This window comes from Misgurnus anguillicaudatus, chromosome 12 (assembly GCF_027580225.2).
Source record: "Misgurnus anguillicaudatus chromosome 12, ASM2758022v2, whole genome shotgun sequence".
In the NCBI taxonomy this organism is placed as follows: domain Eukaryota; kingdom Metazoa; phylum Chordata; class Actinopteri; order Cypriniformes; family Cobitidae; genus Misgurnus; species Misgurnus anguillicaudatus.
Window position 1 is genome coordinate 33,716,099 of NC_073348.2, and position 15,190 is coordinate 33,731,288.

Sequence of the window (15,190 nt, forward strand, 5' to 3'; positions counted from 1 at the left end):
GGGATGGACAGGGTCAGAAACAATTCTCAGGTAGGCCGTGGAATTGAAACGATGCCCAATTGGCACTAAGGGGCCTAAAGTGTGACAAGAAAACATCCCCCACATCATTACACCACCATCACCAGCCTGCACAGTGGTAACAAGGCATGATGGATCCATGTTCTCTTTCTGTTTACTCCAAATTCTGACTCTACCATCTGAATGTCTCAACAGAAATCAAGACTCATCAGACCAGCCAACATTTTTCCAGTCTTTAACTGTCCAATTTTGGTGAGCTTGTGCAAATTGTAGCCTCTTTTTCCTATTTGCAGTGAAGATGAGTAGTACCCGGTGTGGTCTTCTGCTGTTGTAGCCCACCCGCCTTAAGACTGTGCGTGTTGTGGCTTCACAAATGCTTTGCTGCATACCTAGGTTGTAACAAGTGGTTATTTCAGTCAAAGTTGCTCTTCTATCAGCTTGAATCAGTCGGCCCATTCTCCACTGACCTCTAGCATCAACAAGGCAATTTTTGCCCACAGGACTGCCGCATACTGGATGTTTTTCCCTTTCCACACCATTCTATGTAAACCCTAGAAATGGTTGTGCGTAAAAATCCCAGTAACCGAGCAGATTGTGAAATACTCAGACCGGCCAGTCTGGCACCAACAACCATGCCACGCTTAAAATTGCTTAAATCACCTTTCTTTCCCATTCTGACATTCAGTTTGGAGTTCAGAAGATTGTCTTGACCAGGACCACACCCCTAAATGCATTGAACCAACTGCCATGTGATTGGTTGATTAGATAATTGCATTAATATGAAATTGAACAGGTGTTCCTAATAATCCTTTAGGTGAGTGTATATTTTGGATTATAGCCTAAAATAATTTTCTGGAATGAGTGATTGTTAGGGCAAAAAAATAAAATATTTTAATAAAATAAACAGTAGAAATATATTTAATAAAATAAACAGTAGAATATGTGTATAATAAAATAAACAGAAGGAATATGTATTTTAAGAATATTTTTGTGTGAGTTTAACTACAGACCAACATTAAGAAATACTGTAGTATAATACAGTATTTACTACTGTTAACTAATAAAATTCATAGATACTATATATTTTTTCTTAATATTAAAATACAGCATTTACAGTTTATAAGGTTGCAAAGGGGCATAGGAACTTAATATGGGGAATTTGGAAATTGAAAACTTAACAGAAATTTATGGGAATTATTTGAAAATTTAGGGAGATTTTTATAAAGTATATCAGATACAAACATAAATAAACATTTTGACATGCATGCAAGGTAATAACATTTTTTAAAATTACGTTTTGACTGATTTAATTGTAAGTAGAAGAATGGAAGAATGTACATGCAGGGGGTGTGGCCTCAATGGTCCTGTAATTTAAAAAATATATATAAAATCTCTCTCTCTCTCTGTCTCTCTCTCTCACACACACACACACACACACACACACACACACACACACACACACACACACACACACACACACACACACACACACACACACACACACACACACACACACTCCCCCTTTCAGCGCGCGCGCATGCGCAGTCGTGCCGTCATCTCTCATCTGCACCGCTGTTCTGCTGCTGCTGCTTCGTTGGATCGGAGGATTCAAACTTCCGGCACTGTCATGGCGGCATGCTGCTGTTTCTGACACCGAGCAGAGCGAACACAAAGCCGCCCCTCGATCGGCCCTCAGCGCGGCACGGATCAGGGACCGCAGGGGTCGCAGACGGCGGGAAAGGCGTCCTCCTCTCCTCCTCTTCCTCACTATCATCATCATCATCATCCGCGGCGGAGGTGCAGGCGTGAGCGGCCATGGCGGCGCAGAAGCCCGTGGAGTGGGTCCAGGCCGTCATCACCCGTTTCGACGAACAGGTCAGAAGCTCATGTAAACATCTATGAACGTCTGCACAGATGCGTTCCGACCTGCGGAGTCACGCAGCCGCTGCACGCAGTTCCGAGCTTTTCCGAGCGGCAGCTGCGCATCCACATATGATTCGGATGCTGCTGTCATGTTTAGGTTAAATGCACGAGAAAGTGGCCTTGTTTATCAGATGGTCCTACCTGGATCAGTATACTTATCGACTTATCATTATCCTGACCCTAAACGAAGAATGACCCCTAAAATCAGAGGGTCATGATTTGGAGGATCAAAATCAATCATACATCAACACTAATCTTATAGTCATACACTGCATCCCACCTTACTTAAACTATGTCATAAAACAAGCATGTACTGTTTTTGTTTTGGCGAAGTATTTAGTGTGTAGCATTTGCAAGTATTGGGACAAACTTAAAAGCATATTTTACTAAAAAAAATAATAATAATCTGTCATCATTTACTCACCCTCATGTTGTTTCTTTATTATGTTATATTTTGATAAATGATGGTAACCAGACAGTTGATGGTAACTATTGACTTTCATAGTAGGATAAACAAATACTATTGAAGTCAATGGGTGCCATCATTTATCAAAATATTTATTTTGTGTTCAATTATACCGGTTTAGAACCACGTCAGGGTGAGTAAATGATGACAGATCACTATCCCTTTAATTGTTACGTCCGAAATCATAAATACAAATGCAATCATAAAACAGGCTTGATGATGGCAGTAGCCAAATTTCTAAATAAAACTAAGTTTAGTTAGGACAAAAATAGTCAGCCTTCAGTTTACGTAACGATTCAAGACAGATACGCTACGCTGCCTTGCGTCTTGTCAAGGACATTTTTGTTCTAGAGAGCATTTGATTGGTCAAAATGAGTGCGTGCAGAATGAGTCAATATTTTATGAGCAGTTTGCCATTTTTTTACATTTATGTCACCAATCACAGTGCTGATTTGGTACCACAAGCATGGCTAATTTTGATAGGCTATCAAAAGATACTTATTTTGCAGGATATGATGACAGACATTTGACATATCAACGTTGGGGCTATGATGGGTTTGAAAGAAAGTAAATGATGTTGACACAGGAACTTGTAAATCACATTAACCAAACTATTGAGAGACTAAACCAGACCAACACGGTTGCACTAATTACACAGCTTCCCTTTTTTAAAGAGTTGCATCATTAGGTTAATATCTCAAAATATATACACATATAGGAAATACTTTGCAAATGAATGAACAGCATTTTGATTATGCAACACTGACACCTTACCTTTTCAAAGTGGATCCCACCGACCGGTTTAAACCTGCAGTTGTCTTTATGAAACAGGTTATATGTTACAAATTAAACTCATTGTTTACCTCAGACAAGTGAATGCTGCATCTCTGTGTGAATGGTCAACCTGGTGCGCGGTGGCTTTTTTATCCTCAATTGTTTGGCCTCTTTATAAAAAGTTGTGCAGAAATGTGTCTGTCAGAGTTTAAACTGTAAAGGTCCGGAAAAATTTGACTAAAATTTTACTAGACAGCTAAAGAAACATTGACAGAAATATCATGTGATCAGAGGAAGAGAATGATGTCATTTTGATTTAATGGGCTTCTGTGTTACTGTAGCTCACTTGGTAGTGCATTGTATCAGCAGTGCAAAGGTCATTGGTTTGACCCCAAGTAATATAGATACTTATTAAAAGTTCATAAGAGTTGTTCACACAAAAATCTAAATTTTGTCATAAGTTACTTACCATTTATATAATTTAAACTGTTTTTGAGCACCAGTATTGTATTTTTTCCTACTATGGAAGTCAATGGTGCTCCGGCTTCCTGTTTGATTACAAATATATTAGCAGAACAAATTTTTTTTTGAGTACGAGTAAATGATGACAGCATTTTCAATTTGGGATGAGCTATCCTTTAAGGCCTTGTTTAACTGGTCTTAGTAAGGGCACAGGCCCTTTTCTGCCCCTCATGGTTGTGAAAGGTATTACAACAACAAATAAACTGAAACAAAACCGTTCTTCCTACGTTGTGTCATTAGACTCTGGGCAAAATCCTGTGGTTGTTGCACAAGATTTGGCTTTTCCAGTATATGCAAACTGTAAGCCAACTGCCTGGGCAAGTACAGGTGGAGGGGGGTTTAGTTGTGAGGTCCGGTTGTGTTGGCCGGGTTGGGATCATTGCACATTGATTGCAGCTCAGCAGGGATTAGGGGGGTTTCATGATGCTAAGCCTCACCTAAGATTTGGATAATCCTAAAATGGGATTTTGTATTGCCAGTTGACTTAAGCAATTTACAAGTTGTTTAATACTAGAACTGCTATTTACTTTGTACAGTACTGTTTTATAGTCATTTTTAGGACTGCATTAAACTTAAGGTTGTTTTATGTGTCTGTTAGCTATTTGTTCTTACTGAAATATATTAGTAGACTTCTTAAAGGGATAGTTCACCCATAAATGAAAATTCTGTCAACAAACTTTTTAGACAAGATGATCTGGCTCACCATTGACTTCCATAATAGGAAAAAATAATACTATGGAAATCAGTAGTGCCCATAGAGTTTTTTTTTTTTAAATATCTTCTTTTTTTGTTCAGCAGATCAAAGAAATGTATACAGGCTTGTAACAACATGAGAAAATGATGACAAATTTTTCTTTTTTTGGTGAACTATCCCTTTAAGATAAGACATTCAAATGTCACAAGCATACTATTTGGTTTAATCATTTGTATGTTATTAATTTTTGTTTAATATTGAAATGATTGGCATCACCCTGGCTACCGTGTGTTATTAGATTTGAGGGGATCGTATTTTGGAATAACATATCTTGGAATATTGCGACTAGCCAATCAGAATCAAGCATTTTAGAGTGCCAATTAATAAGTAGCCTTGAAACTGGAAACAGAAGCTTCTGATGAATTCCCAGGATGGAGTCTAAGTTGTATGTTTGTTTGCTTTCAGCTTCCTGTTAAAGTTGTAGTTCAGAACACTCACACGAAAATCAGCACGGAGCACAATAAGGAATGTCTCATCAACATCTCAAGATACAAATTCTCACTGGTCATCAGTGGACTTACCAACATACTGAAAAACGTCAATAACATGGTGAGTAGGATCACAGGAGCCAATTTATGTTTCTGCAATCAAACTTTTCAAACATTTGACTTATTATAGGATTTTTACTATTCTCATCGCTCATTTTGCATGACTCGCAAAGAGCTGTATTCAAGGTCATGCGGTGGCGTGCAGGCTTTTCAGCTCATGACATTAAAATTGTAATCCAAGAACAGATGGAGCTGTCTGCTCACGCATCACTTTTGCGTTACGGTTCACATGTTGAATGTGTTGTGTACTTCAATGTCATACACCAATTGGTCGTCGCGATTCTCTCAGACCAATCAGTGATCTTCAGTGTTTTCACGTTTTAGTATCAGCTCAGCTCGATTGTGGCGCTTTTCCATTGCATAATACACCACGGTTTAGTTTAGTTTGGGTCGGGTCAGCTCACTTCACTTTGGTTAGCTTTTCCATCATCGAGTTTGGTATCACTTCGTAGTGGGAGGGATTATAGGCGTGTCGTTATATTTGCGCTGCCTACTGCTGTGACATCATACAAGTGAGAGCGTCCTTGTACATTCCCATACATTTATTTATTTCTCAGTCCGCCACAAAATTAAAATTGGCCACCACAAATAGATGTTTGCACATCGCGTTTATCACTAATGTTACCTCTATGTCACATGACAGTTTCGGTTTAAACACCCGTGGCGTCAATCGATGCACTCCTCTGAACCTCATTCAAGTTGCATTTAAGCATATAATGCTGACGTACTCGTCGCGAATGTTCCACCACAAACTGCAAGTCTGGAAAAAACTGTTATGGTGTTCCTGATTCTCAACCTGTGGATGTTTTTCATCGCTAAAAGGGAGTTTGGGAACTTATAGCAGAGCACAGATGACAACATGTTTGCTCGACACAGCGCAAGCTAGCACTAAAGGTAAAGCTAATCTTTTACATTATAGCGATGACGCTTAAGTGACGATTTTCTCAGACCAATCAGTGATCTACTGTGTTTTCGCGTCACGTTTGGTATCAGCTCGGGTCGCTTGGAACCCCAACTGAGGTGGTACGAAAAAAAGTATCGGGTACTATGTACTGCACCCAATGGAAAAGCTCCCAAAAGTAAGCTGACCCGACCCAAACTAAACCAAACTGTGGGGTACTATGCAATGGAAAAGCGCCATTGGAACCCCAACCAAGGTGGTACTACTGAACCCAGTGGAAACGCCTCCAAAAGTAAGCCGACCCGACCCAAACGACTGGGTACTATTATGCAATGGAAAAGCGCCATTAATGGATCAGTAAAGACCTCTACACTAAATTATACTGACCTGTCTCATGCATTTCCAAGGGGTTGGCGCCTGTGCTGTCGATGTGTGAAAGATTTTTAGGTTGATTTTCTGGACTGGAAACATCAACAATCTGATGTTTAAAATACAGCCAAGGAGCAGGATTATGAACCGATGAGATTTTGCTGTGGGTGGGGCTGGGATAAAAGCTAGATCAAGGTGGACAACGTGTTTTTGCTTGTTACGTTTTGCCTTTACTTGCTTAAAATGTATTAACTGATAGATATAGCTTCAGTATGACTGTCTGTAAAGTCCACCATGAAAGTTTGTTCTGGACTCTGTGTGTTCCTCTGTCTTTCTCTCTGTCTTAGTTTGCTGTCTGTCTCTCTTACAGAGAATATTTGGCGAGACTGCGGAGAAGAATCTCTACCTGTCCCAGTTAATCATCATGGACACACTGGAGAAGTGTCTGGCAGGGGTGAGAGAGAGACAGATTCTTTTTTCTTTTTTCTTTCTTTCCTCCTTTCAATACTTCTCAAGCCATTATTTGTACAATAATAATCTATGCAAACGACATTTTAGGTTAACTTAAATCTGAGACATGTACTGGTATAGTTAGCTCTCCAACAGTCAAACATAATTTCAAGCTTGCTCTGAAGATTAGAAATCGCAGATTTATCAATAATTAATAAAAAACTATCCAATTGAACCATTAGATGTTTAACTCTTGATAAACCACATATTTAGTTCTGTATATCTCTTTCTCCAGCAACCAAAAGACAGCATGCGTCTAGATGAGACGATGCTCGTGAAGCAGCTGCTGCCTGAGATCTGTCATTTCATCCACACGTACCGCGAGGGAAACCAGCACGCGGCCGAGTTGCGCCACTCGGCCTGTGGGGTTCTGTTCTCTCTGAGCTGCAGTAACTACAACGCCGTCTTCAGCCGCATCTCCACCAGGTACACACACTCATAACAAGACAAGGAAGGATTGAATGGATAAATTACTAATGGGATGATGTCACTTCCTCTGGTGCAGTAGTCTTCTGTTTATAACAATTATCGAACAAAACAGGGTTACGAAGTTGTGTAAATGCGTTCAGAAACATAAGTGAGTGCTAATGTCCTGAAATCCTGTTTTTATTTAGTTTCTGATTGCTGATGAATGCTGATTGGTCGATAGGCATAGTGATGATTAAAGGATTACTCCACTTATATAAAAAAATCCTGATATTTACTCACCCCCTTGTCATCCAAGATGTTTATGTCTTTCTTTGTTCAGTGGGAAGAAAATAAATTTTTTGAGGAAAACATTCCAGGATTTTTTCCATGTAGTCGACTTTAGTGGACCTAAACAGTTTAACCTCAACATTTAAACTGTAAACTGTTGACGTCAACTAAAATCCTGGAATGTTTTTATTTTCGACTGAACAAAGAAAGACACAAACATCTTGGATGAGATATAAATAAATAAATTATCAGCTTTTTTTTTAAGAAAGTGGAGTATTACATAAAGCACAGCTATGACACAGCATCTATAGCTTATGGTTTACTTATAGCTTATGGTTTACAATAATATGTTACTGTTTTATGTCTCTTCTCACGGAGGGATAGTTTTGAATGATTTTAGTGTTCAAGTGAAAAAAGACATTTGAATAAACATTTCTGTCCTTAAAGGGATAGTTCACCCAAAAATGAAAATCTTGTCATTAATTACTCACCTTCATGTCGTTCGAAACTCGTAAGATATCCGTTCATCTTCAGAACACAGTTTAAGATGTTTTAGATTTAGTCCAAGAGCTTGCTGACCCTTCATTGAAAATGTATGTACGGTATACTGTCCATGTCCAGAAAAGTAATAAAAACATCATCAAAGTAGTCCATGTGACATCAGTGGGTCAGTTAGAATGCTGTTTTTTTTTGTGTGTTTTTTGTGCGCCCGGGCTTCGTTTACAGTCTGAGGGAGACGCACGCTGTAAATAAAAAAAAATACTTTGCAAACATGTCTGAGGATAACACGTCATCCGCGTCACTGCAGTCACGTGACTTTAGTCTCGTGTACGTGGTTCACAACAGTCGTACAATAAAGTCGTAATTTTTGTTATTTTTGGACCAAAATGTATTTTCGATGCTTCAACACATTCTAAAGGCCCGGGTATACTTTTTTCCGCGTCCGCGTCCGGCTCGCGCGCGCACGCGTCCGCGCAGCTTTCCGAGTATAGTCCCCGCGGCTACACGCGGATGGCCGCGTTCGACACTATACGCAATTCAAATGATTTCTTATTCAAATTATTAGTCTAACAGGCTGTCAGGGCAGCACTGATTTGGCGACATTTACAGTACATTAAAACATTAGGATAGGTGAAGAAAAGTTACTGATCCACCATTGCAAACACAGTTTAGAACAAACAACAAGACAACAAAGAACAGGAATCAAACAAACATGCTCCACAGCTTTCTGTTCTTGGAAGAAGTAAAAGTTAAAGAAGAAAAACGATAGTGTGTGCGCAAATGCTGTCTATTTCCTTTGTATAATTGTTTATAGTGGAGTGTCCTGTCTAAATATTTTCACGCGCATGCGCTGTCGTACGCGGACTGTACGCGCACTGTCTCAAATTTTGGGCTGCACGCGGACGGTCCGCGCGGCCGGCCGCGGACCCTCCTGATGACGAAAATGACGTCATGCGGACGGCGCGCATACGCGGACGTCCCTAGTATACTTTCGGCTTAACTGACCCACTGATGTCACATGAACTACTTTGATGATGTTTTTATTACCTTTATGGACATGGACAGTACCATCCGTATATTTTCAATGAAGGGTCATAAAGCTCTCGGACTAAATCTAAAACATGTTAAACTGTGTTCCGAAGATGAACGGAGGTCTTACGAGTTTGGAACGACATGAGGGTGACTCATTAATGACATTATTTTTATTTTTGGGTGAACTATCCCTTTAATAATTTTATTATGTTTTAAAGGACAGGTTCGGTATTTTGCACTTGAGGCCCTGTTTTCAGATTGTTTGTGATGAGATGGAACGGTTTTGACTGAAGTTTCGACATATGTGGCTGCCCCGAGAATTTTCGGGTGTTTGTATTTCACCTCCCACCTCTACAATGGGTTTATAGGTGCACTGGAACAATCCTTCCTAAAATGCATTAAACTTTCGTTTACAAAGACGTGAAACTCACCGAGTGGTCAGGGGTGTTCACTGATATGCTCACACAAAATTCGCTGCAAAATACGCATTCCAACAGGTTTTTTCTTGGTTTGTGCCAACTCCATTGACTTGTATTAGATGTGCTGTAGGGCTGCACGATTTGGGTAATTTTTCCCATAGCGGTTATTGATGTTAAAATTGCGATGTGCGATTGCGATTATACTAAATGGTATCATGAGTCAACTTGATGGGTTTAAGGAAAATCCACACACAGTTTAGCTAAAATTTGTATTTGTAAAACTAGAAATGTTTTCGTATTGCCACGTGATGTAGCAACTGCTCAGTGTCAGTAATCCTAAATCCAAAATACCGCCATACAACAGACATAGTTTTTTTTAGCTACCAGATCACTGTCAACCTCCTCTTCATCCATCTTCGCTCTGGTATAATTTACGACGCACACCACACACGTGCATGCCACACGTGCAATGCCTTTTTTGTTAATTTTTCTTTCTTTTTTTAAACAGCAAGGAAAATCATCAAACTGTTATCAGAAAGTTTGTGTTAACAAGTCCACACATTTATTTATTTAATATAATTGCAACATTTTGCTGTCATGTAATTGCACAGGCTGACATCGCGATTGCGATGCGATTAATTGTGCAGCACTAATGTGCTGTGAGGTACGGTATTACTCCGCGCCGGGAACTTTGTTTCTATTCTTGCAATTGGCAATGGCGGATTAGCGCCACCACCTGGGCTGGAGTGTCTATTATTCAAGCTCTCAGCGGAAGAATGTAAGGGTGTGAGACGTTTGGAAAAATAGGTCCACAAGCTAACAACGAATGCTAAAACAGCTGTTGGAAAGCATCTTTTGCAGCGATTTTTGTGTGAGCATATAAGTGAACACCCCTGACCACTCTGTGAGTTTCACGGCTTTGTAAATGAAAGTTTAATGCATTTTAGAAAGAATTGTTCCAGTGCACCTATAAACCCATTGTAGAGGTGGGAGGTGAAACACAAACACCCGAAAATTCTCGGGGCAGCCGCATATGTCGAAATTTCAGTCAAAACCGTTCTATTTCATCATAAACAATCTGAAAACAGGGCTTTAAGTGTAAAATACAGAACTTGTCCTTTAATTAAACTAATAGCAACGCTAATATGATTTCCCTGCAGGTTACAGGAATTGACCGTCTGCCCTGAAGATAATGTAGACGTGCATGACATCGAGCTCGTTCAGTACATAAATGTGGACTGTTGTAAACTTAAACGTCTCCTGCAAGGTATCAGTATACTCTCCTCGTACAGATCTGATGCTTATAAATCAGTGCATAAAGCCATGTGTGTCATTTCTTGGACTATTTGTGATACCAAATGTATTTTAGTAATAATAATAGCTGTTCCCAAACCCTTCTCCCATTTCCACTAGTTGGACAAACGATAACGCCAAGCCTGCTCCATTGGTTAAATAGTTTCAATAGTGGCACAGTTTTTACACTCATCATACTACTGCACATTAACTGGGGGAAGATAATGTATTTAAACATTACAAAAAAACCCACTTTAGCTTCAAATCACTGAAACAGTGCAAGGGTTTAATAAACAAAAGCAAAATGTAAAGTTGAGTGATTGTGATCTTCTTGTGTTTTTCTGCTGCAGAAACTGTGTTTAAATTTAAAGCCTTGAAGAAGCTGGCGCAGCTGAGCATCATCTATAATCTAGAGAAGGTACTTGTGGGAAACTATGAAAAGTGAAATAAGCAAGAAACACTTTTTGTATTGTTTGTGCTGAATCCTTGTGCCCACGTGTATCTTTTGATTGAATTTACAGGCGTTTTGGAACTGGGTAGAGAATTATCCCGATGAATTCACCATGTTATACCAGAGGCCACAGCAGGACATGGCCGGTATGTTCATTTCTAACCCCTCTGTAATGTATCAGAATGTGATTATGGCTTCGGTGAGATTATACATGTTAGATCTGTGTGTTGTAGAGTGTGCAGAGAAGCTGTTTGATCTGGTTGATAGTTTTGCTGAGAGTCCAAAGAGGAAGGCGGCTGTGTGGCCTCTGCAGATCATCCTCCTCATCCTCTGTCCTGACATCACGCAAGACATTTCCAGAGAAACTTCAGATGACTCCAAAGACAACAAGGCACTCACCTACACACACACACAAATATTTAGACAAATACTTGTGAGGATTCCTGATTGACTTTCAAGCTACAATGAAATGTTGATTGTCTCCTTACGTTGCCCAGAATGGCACTGGTAAATTCATTGACTTTATCCTACGTATAGATCAGAGTTGGCCCTAAAGTTGGCCCGCAATAACTTTTAATTTGGCCCGTCATACTATGTGAGATAAGGAAAAAGGATAAACATTTTTTTAAATGTAAAATTTTTTGTTTTATTTGTACATTACAAAAATTTAAATTGTAATTAAATTCAAGGAATTAAACTGAATATTTTTTTTCTGTACATGCATACTTGAGGGTTAAAGCATGCATTACGAAACGTAACGTACTCGGGAAGTATAGACGAGGTGGAGAGGACAAGGCAGTGGCACACAGACAAAAGGAAATTTAAAAACAATTGGCAAAATGTTTTTTTAACAGTTTCTTTGAAAATAAAACTGCATTAGTAACAGTTATGCATAAACAGAGTAATGTTTGCTTTTTTTTTTTTTAATATTAGAAAATTATAAATTAGGAGAATCAGGGCAACTTTAACTGTAATATAACATAGCAACATTTACTTTCAACCCACAGCACTCAGTCAGGTTTCATTTTTGGCCCTTTGGCAGGAAAAAGTTTGGGCACCTCTGGTATAGATAAAGTAACCTGCAATTTAATGTTTCTAACAGTGATGGCGCCACATAGGCAAACGTTACAAATTATAGCTTTAAAATATTTTTTTATTGTTTGAAATGAATGCATATGCATAATATATGACCCCGGACCACAAAACCAGTCATAAGTCGCACAGGTATATTTGTAGCAAAGCCAACAATACATTGTATGGGTGAAAATTATACTTTTTTATATGCCAAAATCATTAGGATATTAAGTAAAGATCATGTTACATGAAGATATTTCCTACCGTAAATATGTCATAAATGTATTTTATTATTAATAATATGTGTTGCTAAGGACTTCATTTGTATGACTTTAAAGACGATTTTCTCAGTATTTTGATTATTTTTGCACCCTCAGATGTTTAAATAGTTGTGTCTCAGCCAAATATTGTCCTATTCTAACATACCATAAATAAATGGGATGCTTTTTTATTTTCAGATGATGTATAAATCTAAAAATCTAAAATAAAAAAATTAATGGCCCTTATGACAGTTTTTTTGGTGCAGTCACATGCTTTATTGTGAATGCACTGAAATTCTGCCGAATTCAAAAATGCAAATAGTGTCAAATATATTTTATATAGTTTTTTTACTGCAATAGCCATTACTTTTTGTTACACATAGGCTATATCAGGACTTATAATTGCCCACATTTAATATGCAATGCAGAGCTTTTTCTTTCTCCGCCATTGACGAGTTAACCTTAATTAAAAGAAAACGCTTCTCTGCCAATGACGAGTTTTTCCAGCAATCCGTATTTCGGCTATTATCCACCAGGATGCGCTCTTACCCAGCTTATTAAACCCGAAGTATTCCCTTAGGGCAAATGGTTCAAACTCTGTGTATGTTTTGAGGATCGCTCTGAGTTTGATCTCTATTAAAAGTCCTTCACAAAAATGAAATTATCTCAGCTTTTTGCTCAAAATTGACTGGTGATAAAAAGAGAACAAATGAAGGTAGGATAAAATGTTTTTGAAAGCAGAGGGTCTGTTCTTTCATTTGATATATTTAAAGAAGATTTTCTGAAAGGCATTAAACTTTTGTTAAAAATCATAAAAATGCATCCGCTAACTGGCGGGGAAAGAGTTGAAGGAATAGTCTACTCATTTTCAATATTAAAATATGTTATAACCTTAACTAAGAATTGTTGATACATCCCTCTATCATCTGTGTGCGTGCACGTAAGCGCTATATTTTATGGCGTAATAGCACTTTTGGGAGTACTTGGACTCGGCGCAGTAACACCCTCCCTCTCCCATTATGAGAGTGAGAAGGGGAGCGGACTTTTCAGGCGAGTCGAAGTACTCCCAAAAGTGCTATTACGCCATAAAATATAGTTCCTATTTTAAATCCGCTTAGAAAAGCGCTACGTTTTATTTTGTACCACCAAACTTGCTCGTATAACTACTCTTCTTAAATAGGAAAAACCTTGATGTGTTTGGTCAATTCTAACTTTATCTCTAAATGGTACCATTGAATGAATGGGGTTAAGCTAAATGCTATTGAAGCGTCGCAGCGCGCTCCAGCGCTTACGTGCACGCACACAGATGATAAAGGGATGTATCAACAATTCTTAGTTAAGGTAATAACATATTTTAATATTGAAAATGAGTAGACTATTCCTTTAATAATGAAATCTCAACAGTTGTACAGAAGTATACACTACAGTTAGGATAAATAGGCTGTATTATGTTTGTTCCTGCAGAAGCTCTTCCTGGAGAATCTACGGAAAGCTTTGACTGGTCACAGTGGGAGCAAACAGCTTACAGAGAGCGCAGCCATCGCCTGTGTCAAACTGTGTAAAGCATCCACGTACATCAGCTGGGAAGATCATTCTGTCATATTCGTGCTGGTGCAGTCCATCGTGGTGGAGCTGAAGGTATGAAAAAATATAACTCTGGGCTCATTTACACAACACTGTTTTCATTTAAAAATGTAAAACTTGGCAGACTATATTTTTTCCGCACTAAAAATGACTGCACAATTTTTACATTTATACCGCTATCATCTTAGTGTAAACTATAAAAATGGTGATGTTATGTACATGTATTACAACAGATGTCATGGGACATCGCCAACTACTGGCCTGACATGCGCATGAAAAAAATAGGTCATTGAAATTTGGCTCCCCTTGTGATGTCAAAAGGGGATAATACCGCCCCTTAATCTGCACTATCCAACCACAGCACTGCCATTTAGTGCAGAGATCAGCTCATTTGCAGCTTTTGAGCTAGAAATTTACATACATATTCTGGGGACACCAATTTTTTTGACATCTTAAAGCAACACTAAAGACTTATTGCTCTTTGCTCCCCATACGGGTTAAAAGCGTAATTGTTCATTACCACTGTCGTAAATACTGCAGCATAGCTGGCTCTGATTGGATTGTAGGTCTGCCGTAAATCAAGTTTTTGTACTTTTCACTCGAACTACAGGACCACTACCCGATGGTTGGAAACTTCTTTAGTGCGGTTTTGGCCGATAGAGGGCTGCAAAGCGAATGTGAAAGTGCAGTTCACCCTGTTTTGAGTGGATGAACCACTGAAACTGTTTTGGAAACGTTATGTTAAGGTAAAAAAAACTCTTTGGTGTTGCTTTCAAATAGTCTTGTGAAATGTCCCCTTTAAACTGCAATCCATCAACTGGGTGCTAGAGACACCAAAAGGGAGTCAATTCCATAGACCATAAATGTTAAAATGTTCAATTTTACAGCAGAAAATTTTTTTTACAACTTGGTCCAAAAAGTGTTTTTGGTCTATATAGCAACTTTTGCCCTTTATGACAACTGTAAGGGAGGTGAATTTTTTTGTAACTCATCCGTTTTAATTATATTAAGCCTTAAAGTTCTGCATAATTAAGGGCGTGGCCACTTGAGTGACAGGGAGATTGCTGCTGCGGTCACTTCTGTCGCACTAGGTGG

General features: G+C 38.8%; 1 protein-coding gene across 1 annotated transcript in view; it reads left to right on the top strand.

The window, feature by feature from the left end:
* The first annotated feature begins 1,582 nt into the window (after positions 1 to 1,582).
* nf1b (neurofibromin 1b) overlaps positions 1,583 to 15,190 on the top strand; it is an 85,820-nt gene continuing 72,212 nt past the window's right edge. Inside the window, exons 1-9 of the mRNA XM_055207929.2 lie at positions 1,583 to 1,893; positions 4,863 to 5,006; positions 6,646 to 6,729; positions 7,021 to 7,211; positions 10,594 to 10,700; positions 11,077 to 11,144; positions 11,248 to 11,323; positions 11,411 to 11,568; positions 13,976 to 14,149. Coding sequence (XP_055063904.2) covers positions 1,834 to 1,893; positions 4,863 to 5,006; positions 6,646 to 6,729; positions 7,021 to 7,211; positions 10,594 to 10,700; positions 11,077 to 11,144; positions 11,248 to 11,323; positions 11,411 to 11,568; positions 13,976 to 14,149 — 1,062 coding nt within the window. The 5' untranslated portion in view covers positions 1,583 to 1,833. The remainder of the gene's footprint in view (positions 1,894 to 4,862; positions 5,007 to 6,645; positions 6,730 to 7,020; positions 7,212 to 10,593; positions 10,701 to 11,076; positions 11,145 to 11,247; positions 11,324 to 11,410; positions 11,569 to 13,975; positions 14,150 to 15,190) is intronic.